The sequence below is a fragment of the Musa acuminata genome, chromosome BXJ3-1 (assembly GCF_036884655.1).
Source record: "Musa acuminata AAA Group cultivar baxijiao chromosome BXJ3-1, Cavendish_Baxijiao_AAA, whole genome shotgun sequence".
In the NCBI taxonomy this organism is placed as follows: Eukaryota; Viridiplantae; Streptophyta; class Magnoliopsida; order Zingiberales; family Musaceae; genus Musa; species Musa acuminata.
Window position 1 is genome coordinate 22,017,294 of NC_088349.1, and position 13,568 is coordinate 22,030,861.

General features: G+C 38.2%; 1 protein-coding gene across 1 annotated transcript; it reads right to left on the reverse strand.

Annotated features, from left to right (window-relative positions):
• Window positions 1-1,660: 1,660 nt before the first annotated feature.
• Window positions 1,661-12,311, reverse strand: LOC135628549 (DNA-3-methyladenine glycosylase 1-like). The gene is made up of 2 exons (XM_065135286.1): window positions 11,191-12,311; window positions 1,661-1,785 (listed from the first exon to the last, which is right to left on the reverse strand). Exon 1 carries the CDS (start codon window positions 12,170-12,172, stop codon window positions 11,210-11,212), a length of 963 nt encoding a protein of 320 aa, XP_064991358.1. The 5' UTR covers window positions 12,173-12,311; the 3' UTR covers window positions 1,661-1,785; window positions 11,191-11,209.
• Between the last annotated feature and the right edge of the window lie 1,257 nt (window positions 12,312-13,568).

Consider the following 13,568-nt stretch of genomic DNA (forward strand, 5'->3'; position numbering starts at 1 on the left):
TTAATAAGCATGAAATATAAACATTTGACTTGTTTAATTTCAAATTAATCAATAGTTAAACACACTAAATATAATATTAAATATCTTAATTACTCTCTAATTAAAGATAAAGAATACATACCTCTTTGATTAAAAGGTTCTTCCTCTTAATCCTTCCAAATTAGCCTCGATTCAATTCATGAGAAAAGACTCCAAATACTGTTACAGGTCGGTAACGATCAATTTTGATTATTACCGACCTGTGTCGAGTGATAACGATTAAAATTTCGATCGTTATCCCCCAATATAGCATGTATCGTCCAATACGAGACGATATTCAGCGTTTCGCTCGGTAACGAATGATTCACGTATCGATCTGTTGGCAGACCAATACTTACTGCCCATGCCAGATCGTATTATTCAAAATTAAAAACATAGACTCCAACCAGGCTTAATAAACCTTTCACCTCCTCCCACTGCATCACTCTTCGGGAGAAGGGAAACGAAGGCAATCATCAAAGCCTTAGAGAGAAGCGCCCCTCCTCCATGCTCTCTTTGTTGCAGCGAAAAGATGAGGCTGAGATGGACCCAACAAGAGAATGCAACACTAACAGCAGCAGCAGGTATGTATGATGACAGAAAGGGAGAGAGACATACAAAAGCTTCCTGTAAATCGAACAGAAATTGGGGCAGAGAGATGCATGCAAGCACAGGCACGACCAGCAAAATAATGTTTCACCATCCCATCAACAAGAACTCTCTCTCTCTCTCTCTCTCTCTCTCACTCATACACACAATGTCACCCAAGCCTTCAAAACTCTTTTTCACTCTGCTTTTTCTTTTGTGTCCTTCTAAATTACCACATTGAATTAAGGACGATGTAACAGACCATTTAAATCAATTCTTGGTTGAGCATCACATGATGAGATCATAAGATCTTAGGAGATTGAAATGGATACTCAATTAACATAAACAACTGTGTCAGTGACTTTGCAACAAATAAATCTTACAACCTTATTTGCACTAAATGACTGTTTAAGATATCAGAGGCAGTAAAAGTTTTTAATTTTAACTGAAATTATCTCAGATTTAGTTTTAAAAAAAAAAAAGCCAAGATATATGAATTTAAACACTCAACAAACAAGAATAAGATTAAGCTGATTAATGTTTGAAAACTATACATGCAGGCAGGGATGAAGAGAGGGAACGAATCATGACACCGAGAATTATGATGCAAAAAAAAAAAAGACAGAAACTTCAGAAACATGTAAAACAATAGAAGATAAGAGAAATAAATTCTTATCTTGATGCATTAATCATCGCATGATACAGCTAATAGTCAAAGGTTCACAAGCAGCTCAATTAAACTCTGTATACATGTTAGATCCTTAGTGGAGCTTCACAGAGATCACTAATACTGACAAGTTGAGATTCTGCACAAGCACACAGTCACATATGCAACTTGTAACAAAAAAATGGTTTCATAATCTATTAAAGAACAGCAATTATAAAACTTATGATGACCTCAAAATTCAGCAGTCCTAACTTTCCACCACACAGAATAAAAATCTACTTGGATATTAATTATGCAAAAACCTACAGATCAAGCTATTACCTCTCTAGCAACAGCTTCATCAGGTTGTAAGTTCAACTTCAAATAAATGTTGCCACGCTAGTCAAATTCCAGAAAAAGAAAACTTGTTCTATTTTCTTATCATAGAGAGGAGAAAGCAACAGTCACTTGGCGACAACATTTACCGAGCAAGAATTGTTTATAACCCTCCAACAATCTGCAGGTACTTGATTCTGGAACAAATCAATACATGCATGAGTGATATACAATTGTTGCTTTAGCATATCATGATTTCGGAAGTGATAACACAAATAATCTGTATAATTGATCAGCCCATCCAAATGAAGATTTTACTAGTCACATAATATAACAAGATAAAGGGACAGTTAGAATAGTACATAAAGATGAACCAAACAAAATACAAACTTATCATACAAAAGGAACAAGACCATGTTGGCATAATCATCTGCCATTCTATCTATATCAGAGGCAAACAAAACTATCAACAGGTATAAGGCGTAGGTGGTTTATACTTGGGCCACAGTTGAGCAAACCACAATTGGCATTGTTCTGCACCTCAGCTATTTTTTCAACTGTATTTCAGATAATCTTTAATAGAACAAAAACATTAAAAGACCCAATATCACAAGACCACTAAATCATTAAATTGCAGATCACTCAAAAAAAATAAACAATCATATTGATGTAGAGACGATAAATTTGCTGGAAGTAAAACATCACCCATAGTAACAACAACCAGGTCCATGTTTTGGAAGTAAATACTCAAAACCTCAAGTAAATGGATGGAAGACAAGGAATAAAGAAAAGGGAGGGGGAAAAAAATTAAACATGGAACAGAACTCAAATAAATTTTGGATTAACTCACTTCAAGTCTCTCACAGAAGATCCATCTCATAATGCAATACATAGCCTAATATAGACTCAATAACTAGTGTCGACTCTTAAGTAGCCTAAACACGGATTTAATAAGAATTACATTCTAAACTTTGACCATTATTTGTACGGTCAAAATGACTTTTTTGATGTATTAATATCCAGGGACCACAAGATCATACATAAACAAGGTGAGAAGGATCCACGATATAAAATTAAACACAAATTTTATGCCCATCAATCTAAAAAATTTATAAAAAAACACACAAACCTGAACTATTATACTCATAATCCAAAAACAAGTAGAACTCCTAACTAATTCTTATTCATTTATAATTCATATCATCACCATCAAAGTTTTGACTCAATGCGAACAGTTCCCAAGACTTTCAATACGAGATACATCACTTAGGTTAACTCAACTGAAATATAAGTTCAAATTTTGGTTGTTGGGCAAACTGTGGATGGTTAACCAATCTAACAAAATCTACATGTATATACAAACAGCATTTAACAATTATGCAGGTTAAATAGCAATGTCAGGATTCATCCATTTAATCTAGAGACTAACAAATGTGGAAGCCAAGCGATTCATGATCATGAAAGTTCATGTCCATGTGCATGATTTGGCCACCGAATAAAACAGAGGACTTATTGGACATCCTAGCTTTTTGTCCAGCTATTGGTAGAGTAGAATCTAATAGACAAGGGGACCACTCGAGCTTTTGAGCCAATCAAGATCATGCTGGACCTAAGCCGGCCAAGAATCCTACATTTTCTTTTTTAGGTTGACAGATCTTACCCGATTCAGTTGATATCAATGGATTCAATGAACCTCCCTATCCAAACAAATTCAAGCCATTTCTGACCAATCTCAGACAACTCCAATTAATTATAATGGATTCCAACTGATTTACTTGACACAACAAATTCAGATAGATCCCAACTAATCCAAATGAATCCTAAGCTGATCAAGTAGGACTTAGCTGTTAGGATCGGAGCGGCACTAAGAGGGGGGGGTGAATTAGTGCAGCGGATTAAAACGTTGATTTTGACAAATCTTTCGTACGATAAAAATCAAACTCGGAAGTGCTTAACTTGAAAGCGTATTCGTAAAGTTGTGCAGCAAAGGTAACGAGGAAATAAAGCTCGTAAGAAGGTTTGCAGTAATGTAAATAGCAATAATGAAATACAAACCAGAGATCATGCCGATTTTAAAGTGGTTCGGTCAAATGACCTACATCCACTTGCGATGCCCTCTTCGATGAGGCTCCCACCTTCCACTAGCAAATCTCTTGAAGGGGAAGGGCAAATACCCCTCTTACAACTTTTTACAAGCGGTTCACACTCTTACAAATTTTCAACAAGAAAGAAGGAGGTGAACACTCTAGCAAATTGAAAACAAGACTTGCTAAGACTTTTCTAAGACCTTTCTCTCAATCAATTACTTCTCAAAGAGTTGTTTTCTCAGCTGAGAATTGAGGGGTATTTATAGGCCTTAAGAGGATTCAAATTTGGGCTCCAAAATTTGAATTCTCTTTGGCTCCCGATGCTGGCGGTGCCACCCCCTGTCAGTGGCGGTGCCACCGCCCGTCAGTGTCTGACACTGACAGTGGACTGGCGGTGCCACCGCCTGGCTCTCGGGCGCTGGGCGATGCCACCGCCTGGCTCTCGGGTGCTGGGCGGTGCCACCGCCAGTTCACTGGTTGGGCTTTAAATTTAGCCTAAACCAAGTCTAATTTTGGGCCTAGTTGGCCCCTAACCAGGATATAGGATTATCTCTTAATCCTAATCCTAATTACAAGTGAACTACATAATCAAAAACATCCTAAGCAATTTTTCAACCGCGAACGTCGAGTCTTGTTCCGGCGAGCTTTCCGACGAACTTCTTCCGATGGACTCCTAGCAAGCTCCCGATCTTGTGATGACTTTAACGAGTAGCCGAGCCTTCTTGGTGATCTCCGCGAACCTCCGACGATTTCTTCGGCGAACTTCCGAAAATTCCGACAAGTTCCTGAATTCTTCTCGGTTGGTTCCGGCAGCATCTCCGACGATTCTTCGGACTCTTAAACGTTCATCAAATTTGACTCCGGTATCCTTGCTTTGTGTTTTCTGGTTATCGTAGTTAATCCTGCACACTTAACTCAATAATATGGATTAGATCAATTAACCCATCAATTGATTTTATCATCAAAATCCGAGATTCAACAATCTCCCCCTTTTTTATGATGACAATTAATTGATGACGGAGTTAAACATAACTCCCCCTATCTATATGCCATATTATGAGAAGATAAAAACACTTGAATTATATCCCATTGAATTCAAGCATAAACCGATAAGTTCTAACTGTAGAACTTATCGTTATTCTCATTAAGCAATAGTAAATACGAAACTTCGATGAAAATCATTTTCAAGTCGAATGATAAGGGACGATTTTTACTACGACAAGAGATAAAGATTTTCAACATGAATTTCATGATATAGGTGTAAGGCATGCTTCAATATGATCAATCAATCTTGCGATATTCTCAAAGATTTTGCAAGGCATATAAGACATTCATATCACACAAGCTTTTGTAATTCATATAAGTCATGCTATCAAAATGGTACAAGTCATCACTTTTCTCCCCCTTTGTCATCAACAAAAAGGAGATGAGACTTTGAAACACACAATATGTGATCATCAAATCAATAGAGAAAAAATCTAGCATTAAGATTAATCATTCAAGTTTGCCAAAAATATTTATCCAGAATTCATCTAAAAATCAGCATATATCCAAAATTTTAAAATTACATCTAAGAAGAAGGTTTAGTTTTCGTTCAAAAGATGACAAGCTTCGACCTTGATATTAAGAGTAAACAGAGCAGAATAAAAAGATACATCAATTAATCCTTAGGAGGTAATCCATAATGCTGATACATAACATCTATTTTTTTATTCATTTGTTGTAGTTCCTTCAAAATTTCAATTTGCTGAAGTTGAATTTGTTCTTGTTGCGATTTGAGTTGGTCTTGTTGGAATTTAATCTGAGACAGTTCTGCCATAATGAGTCATTCAGAGGATAAAACAGGAGCTGAAGGTGCTGCGCCAAAGGGACTAGGAGGAGAAGATTCATTTCCCCTAAAAATTGGTGTTTCTGGTTGTTCTACTGGTGGAGGAATAGGATCAGTCCTTCTAGGTTACCTTAATCATATTCCATTGTTAAATGTGCACCTAAGTCTCTTAGTAGATTTTTATTGATGATGTTATATCTATCACTTTGAATTGTTTCTTCATCGGGTGCGATGCAAATGTCATAGGCACGAAGAAATCTAGTGATTAACCCCCCATATGGCAACATAGTATCTTTAACTGTAATATCCTGCATGTGTTACCGTATTGAGTATCCAAAACAGTTATGTTGATCGATCATAATCCAATACATGGTGCTTATCTCTATTAGATTAATTTCATCTAATTTGATTAAGGAATCAGATTGGTAAAGAGTTTTATCATGAAAAACATTACAAAATGGAAGCACTAATTGATAAATATATAAAACAATACATCTTAAAAAAAAATTATTTAAAACACAATTCTATGCGTACGTTAGCATCGTTCACGTTAGCAACTTGATTAGGAGTAATCCTAATCAAGCCCATTCTACATTATGTCTTGTTCAGTTAAACAAAACAACTAATTATGGTGGAAAACATATGTAACATATAAATTCAATCAGGATTTTATTTGGTCAATTCTGAGTAAAAAACAAGAGCAGCTAATTTCTTCTTGAGTTAAACCAAACAATTCATGGTGGAAAACATATACAAGATAATTCAATCAAGCATGGCAAACCAAGATTGCGTTTGATCAAACTAAGAAAAACGAGGGCGAATAACTTTGATTATTTAAGCATGACATACCTTTTTTTTATTCAAGGTGACAAAAGTGTCACCAAGTAACTTTTCCCCCTCTTTTTAAAATATATTCATTTCAATCAATACATTCACTTAATATAATGACATATCCAAAATAAATAATAAGTAAATAAATTAAATAATAGGGTGAATTCTTGAGAAAAAGATATTATTTTCATTAGGTACCTCTTTTCATATTTGTAGGGTGCCATTACATTTTCATAATTCTTGAAATAATCGTGATATGACATAAGAATATTTTTTTTGTTTTGATTGATCGGTCTATACATCGAACTGAATCACTGATTTTGGACTGATCTACGTTCTCGATTATAGTATTTTTAAAAGAGTCTAACTAACCTGGGATAAATTGGTTCATCTATTTGTAGGAGAGGTAGGGCCTCTAGATGAGCAAACCACATAATGGGTTCTAAGTCTCCTAGTTCATCGAGATCAACGTGTTTACCCTTATGGATACATCTTGTTTCAAATTTTGGAAACCTAAGGGCCTCTTCTTTGGATCTAAAAAGATCGTGGTCATATGAATCTCCTTCAATCCTTTTCCCTTTCGATCTCTTAGGGGCCATTGTCTAGACAAGATGAAAAAAAATATGAAATTGTAATGAGTAGGTAAAACAAGAAGAAGGGGAAGGAAAGATTTTACCTTATGGAGTGTTTCTTGGAGGATGGAGAGCTTGGACCAATAAAAATCTCTCTCCAAGACTTCTAGAAGTTAGAATGAGAGTTAGGAAGTTTTTGGGAGAGTTTAAGGGAGGTCTGCACGGGTTGGGGGCGGTGTCATCGCCGGCCCTAACCATTTGGAATTTATAGGGTGTCTCGGGCGGTGCCACCGCCTGGCGTGCTGCGGAAGGAAAAAAAAAAAAAAAATTCTTCCCCCTTTTGTTTTTCAGAGGTGTTTGACTCAAGATAGGTTAAGATAATGAGTTGTACTTCAATATGTCATTTTGAATCGAAGGAGAATAATGAAGTCAAATCCATAGAAGAACAAAAAAGGATGAGACATTTTTTGGAAAATATATTCAAACAAGCTTATTTTCAGGGACAATTTAACATGCCTAGTTCCCTTCTAATAAATTCAAATTGATCTTCATTTAAGGCTTTTGTAAAAATATCTGACAATTGATGCTTTGTGTCAATAAATTCTAAAACAACATTATTGTTAAGGACATGATCGCGTATGAAATGATGCCTAATATCGATATGCTTAGTTCTAGAGTGCTGAATTGGATTTTTGGTAAGGCATATGGCACTAGTATTATCACATTTTATGGGAACGTTTTTGAAGTGAATTTCATAGTCTTCTAATGTATTTTTCATCCAAACAACTTGTGCACAGCATGCACTTGCAGCAATGTATTCGGCTTCCGCCATAGATAGTGCAACTGAATTTTATTTCTTGGAAGTCCAAGAAACAAGTGCATGTCCTAAAAATTGGCATGTTCCGGATGTACTTTTTCTATCTATCCTGCATCTGCCAAAATCAGCATCTGCATAAGCTATTAAATCGAATTTTTCATATTTTGGATACCACAATCCTAAATTTGGAATTCCTTTAAGATACCTAAATATTCTTTTAACACTCTTAAGATGAGATAATTTAGGATTAGATTGAAACCTAGCGCAAAGTCCTACACTAAACATAATATCCGGTCTAGTCGCAGTGAGGTAGAGTAGACTACCTATCATTCCCCTATATGTTTTTTGATCGAAATTTTCATTATTTTCATCCATATCTAACTTAGTCGAAGTACTCATAAGGGTGTTTATTGCTTTTGAATTATCCATGTTAAATCGTTTTAACAATTCTAATGTATATTTAGATTGGTTAAGAAATATACCATCACTAAGTTGTTTGATTTGTAATCCCAAAAAGAAAGTTAATTCACCCATTAAACTCATTTCAAATTCATGACTCATACATTTGGCAAATGATTCACATAGTGATTCGTCCGAAGAGCCAAAAATAATATCGTCAAAATAAATTTACACAATAAGAAAATTATTTTCAAAATGTTTGATAAACAATGTAGTATCAATCTTGCCTTTGGTAAAATTATTTAAAATAAGAAAGGAACTAAGCCTTTCATACCAAGCTCTAGGAGCTTGTTTCATCAGAGCGGCACTAAGAGGGGGGGGGGGGTGAATTAGTGCAGCGGATTAAAAGGTCGGTTTTGACAAATCTTTCGTACAATAAAAATCGAACTCGGAAGTGCTTAACTTGAAAGCGTATTCATAAAGTTGTGCAGCAAAGGTAATGAGGAAATAAAGCTCGTAAGAAGGTTTGCAGTAATGTAAATAGCAATAATGAAATGCAAACCAGACCGATTTTAAAGTTGTTCGATCAAATGACCTACATCCACTTGCGAGGCCCTCTTCGATGAGGCTCCCACCTTCCACTAGCAAATCTCTTGAAGGGGAAGGGCAAATACCCCTCTTCCTACTTTTTACAAGCGGTTCACATTCTTACAAATTTTCAGCAAGAAAGAAGGAGGTGAACACTCTAGCAAATTGAAAACAAGACTTGCTAAGACTTTTCTAAGACTTTTCTCTCAATCAATTGCTTCTCAAAGAGTTGTTTTCTCAGCTGAGAATTGAGGGGTATTTATAGGCCTCAAGAGGATTCAAATTTTGGCTCCAAAATTTGAATTCTCTTTGGTTCCCGATGCTGGCGGTGCCACCGCCTGTCAGTGTCTGACACTGACAGTGGACTGGCGGTGCCACCGCCTGGCTCTCGGGCGTTGGGCGGTGCAACCGCCAGTTCACTGGTTGGGCTTTAAATTTAGCCCAAACCAAGTCTAATTTTAGGCCCAGTTGGCCCCTAACCAGGATATAGGATTATCTCTTAATCCTAATTCTAATTACAAGTGAACTACATAACCAAAAACATCCTAAGCAATTTTTCAACCGCGAACGTCGAGTCTTGTTCCGGCGAGCTTTTCGACGAACTTCTTCCGATGGACTCCCAACAAGCTCTCGATCTTGTGATGACTTTAACGAGTAGCCGAGCCTTCTTGGTGATCTCCGCGAACCTCCGACGATTTTTTCGGCGAACTTCCGAAAATTCCGACAAGTTCCTGAATTCTTCTCGGTTGGTTCCGGCAGCATCTCCGACGATTCTTCGGACTCTTAAACGTCCATCGAACTTAACTCCGGTATCCTTGCTTTGTGTTTTCTGGTTATCGTAGTTAATCCTGCACACTTAACTCAATAATATGGATTAGATCAATTAACCCATCAATTGATTTTATCATCAAAATCCGAGATTCAACATTAGCAAAGTCCAAATTAACTGATTTCAATTTTCAACTAATACAACCCAGTCATGAACCTAAATTCAGTGACAAATCTGAACTCGATCTTGATTTTTGGAGGCTGTCTTGGATAAATGTAATAGAGAAGACAAAGAAAAAAATCAATGGAACAAATTTAATGGATTTTTGAAACTAAGATCTTAATGATAAAAAGGTCTTTTCAGATTTTACAACTATGCCTATCATTGGATACTATCATAAGATGGATAGGAGAAGAAGAAGAAGGTCTTTTCATATTTTGCAAATATTCCTATCAATGGATACTATCAAAAGAAGATGGAACTAGATGAAAGACTGTAAAAGCGCTGACAACAATTGTAAAACAGTGGAGGAGATGTCGACACTGGTACACTCGTCTTTAGACACAACCAATGCTTTTGCCATCTGCCAACTTTTTCCATCCACCATAGCTCAAAACAATGGAGACAGGAGATATATATATATATATATATATATATATATATAGAGAGAGAGAGAGAGAGAGAGAGAGAAGAGGAGGATGACAGAGACCAGCATTTAACTTAAAGGAAGAGGAATGATATCACAAGGTATTACAAATGCTTTCTTCAGTCGCTAGTACTCTTGTTTGCCTCTTGTACAGGCTCTATGAAGCATGCCTTGTCTCCACCTCTACTGTGTCTTCACGATGTACACAACCAAGGTTTTGATCATGGTTCACTTTACTGATCTATACCGATATACCAACCAACTATCAGTATGGTACGTATCGAGCTATTCCGAGCCGTACCGATCATATTGACACATGGTACATGAGAGTGTACCAATATACCGCCCATATTGATTCCTTGTCGGACCAGTATGTACTACCCAAACCGAGCGGTACAATGCGGTATGATGAATTTTTTATAAAACATGCAAAAAGCACCAAGGGATTTAGTTGTTCTTAGTTTGACAAGTGATTGCACATTGAGTTATGGAGATACTGAATAGCAATTATCAGAAAATAATTTCTTAAACAACTACAATGCCAAAAGATAATTGTGTTCATTTTGTATTAACATTCAATTATGTTAAGAAGTGGCATTTTGATTTGGCTGCACAAATTAGCAGAAATTGAAACTTACAAATCGGTTTCTCTCTGATTTACCAATAAATTATTACCATCAGGGTAATTGGATAATAAAATTTAGTTAGATATATAGTAAGAAATGATTTTGCAATAGACGAGCAAATATCCTAGCTTTTAGTGACTGATATTGATGTAGAATACGATTTGCAGTCTACTAGATGACCAATAACATTATGACAATATGTTGCTTCCACCAATTGCCACGGAGAAATTATGAAGTCTAGGGTGAAGTATCATACAGAGGAAAGGCCAACCTGTCATTCATAAGAAGTCCAATAGCATGGCATTGGAAATGCTCCAGCTAATGAGCACATACAACAATGGGCATGAAACAAAGCAGAGAACTTCAGCAAAGACAGCAGCTCAGCTCGCTGAATAGGAGAAAAGGAAGAAGGACAAATAGCCATTTCAAGTAGCAGTACCAGTAGGAATCTTGCAGTTTCATCCAAGACTGGGAAGCATCTGAATTGGATCGATAAGCTGTGCCTGCTGCACTGTTCCTCCTCCCATGGCAAAAATATCGATTCCTTCGGTGCTGGATGTAGCCATAGTTGGTGCGCCCCTCGCTTCACCGAGGCGCCACATGTACCAGGACCCGACGGAGCGATAGGGTCTCCACCGCTCGCAGAGCTGCTCCATCTGCGAAGGCCGTGGGACATCCTCGAGGCTATATAGCATCTGCACCCCCTTACGAACACCCAGGTCGCCGACGGGGAGCACATCCGGGCGGTGGAGCGAAAAGATCATGAACATGTGTACGGACCAGGCGCCGATGCCCTTGACCATAGTGAGCATGGTAAACAGCGACTTGTCATCCATGGCCACGATGGCGGCGTCGGAGAGGATGCCATTGTGGTACTTGCGGGCGAGGTCATGGAGGTAGGAAGCCTTGCGGCCAGAGACACCGATCTGGCGGAGCTGGTGCGGGTTGAGAGCGAGGACAGCCTCGGGAACGACGCCGGCCTCGCCGCCGCAGAGGGACAGGAAGCGGGTGTAGACGGAGGTGGCGGCCTTGAAGGCGAGCTGCTGGTAAAGGATGCTGCGGGCAAGGGCATGGAATGGGGGGTGGAGGCACTGGAAGAGGGGCGGCTCGTGGGCGTCGATGACGCGGGCAAGGTGGGGGTCGGCGGCGCGGAGGTGACGTAGGGCGGCAGCGATCTCCCCGTCGGCGGACAGCGGCCGGGGAACCACGCGGACGGCGAGGCGGCCGGCGGAGGAGGGGGTTTTCTTGGAGGCATCTTCGGCCGCGGAAGAAGAGGACGAGGTGGAAACCTTTCGGGTCTTTCGGGGGCGGAGAGAGATGGTGGTGGTGGTGGTAACGGGAGAGGGATTGGGGGTGGGGAGTTCCTTGGGGGAGGAGGAGGAAGAGGAGGCGGCGGCGGAGGGGGGGGTTTGCTCTCCCATGGAAGCGGAGATGGGGAGGAAACGTGGGCGGTGGTGGCGGCGGTTGCGGGAGGAGGCAATGGGGCATCGATCTTGGAAGGGTCAATAAAAGGAGCAATAACAAGAAAGTAAGCTACAGAATTGTAGGCGACGACGTAATCGCCCGAGTGATGTCGAGCACAGATTTAGTCTTTTAAGTCTTCCCCTCCGTATCAACTCCCGACGTACTACTGTTCTCAACCACGCTTTAAGATGCGTGCACACGGCTTGATCATCGCCACTTTTAACACTAAAAATAATGTGTAATAAGGAACAAACAGAGAGATTTCATTGGTATGTGCATGGCATGTATATTGATTATCTTTGACTCGATTTATTTTGAGGTGAATTAGTTGGAGCAAATTTTAGCTACCCGATTCGATTCAATTGATTTATCTCAAACTAACCTCGCGCTATCCGATTGATCAACGAATGAAACAGGGAAGTCTTGCGAAGCCTCCTCAGTGAGAAGTGGTGCGTCGCTATAACCTCATTTAGCGTAACAAAGCCCTATTAAATTGTTGCGACCTCCCTCCCTTTTCATGGTACATCTTCTACATCATCAAATGGGAAGGCTTAGCTACGATCGAAGGCTTCATTTGCGATATGCAAGACTGTGAGTGAGGTAGAACGTGGAATGGGTGCAACGGTTGCAGGATGAACCATTGCATCGATAAAGCCTTCATAGTAATTGCATATCAATATGAGCTTTAATAATATAATATAATATAATATTATATATATATATATATATATATATATATATATATGAGAATAACAAAATACTCGACAGCATATCTAAAGCATGGCAACGTCTTTGAAGCGTCTGCTGCATCAGCAAATCATCGTTACAACAACAAAAGTTGATATCTCAATGTGACGTTCGTCGAAGTAAGCAAAATATATATAATATTCGATAAATACATCTTTGTTTCATTCCTAATAACTTAGAATTATCAATTTCTAATGTCATTTAAATACTAAAATATTTAACACTTTAGATAAGATGGACAGTTTCAAAGAAATATAACCATTGTCGATACTTGGAAATTTGAAATACTTTTGAAAAGTAGTCATCTAATACTAGAGTAGGTCAAGTTGAAAAATCTACTTCTACACCACTTTAAACATCAAACTTTTTGGAAACAATCATGAGTTACAAGAGCAAATTGCACAATCTCAAACTTATAATTTTGATTGGAATGAGACATTTATAATCGATGACAATGAAGATAGTTATAAGATATTTGAACAAGAATGGATTGATTAAAGAACAACAAAAAAAGTCGAGGAAGATATATGTCATAATATACATGATGTCTATGATATTGTCGATGAGCTTATCGATTTTAATCTAGATATGTATAAAAATCTCTAT

Excerpts from the sequence above, each read along its gene's own strand:
- LOC135628549 (XM_065135286.1), bottom strand. The coding sequence starts at position 12,172 with ATGGGAGAGCAAACCCCCCCCTCCGCCGCCGCCTCCTCTTCCTCCTCC.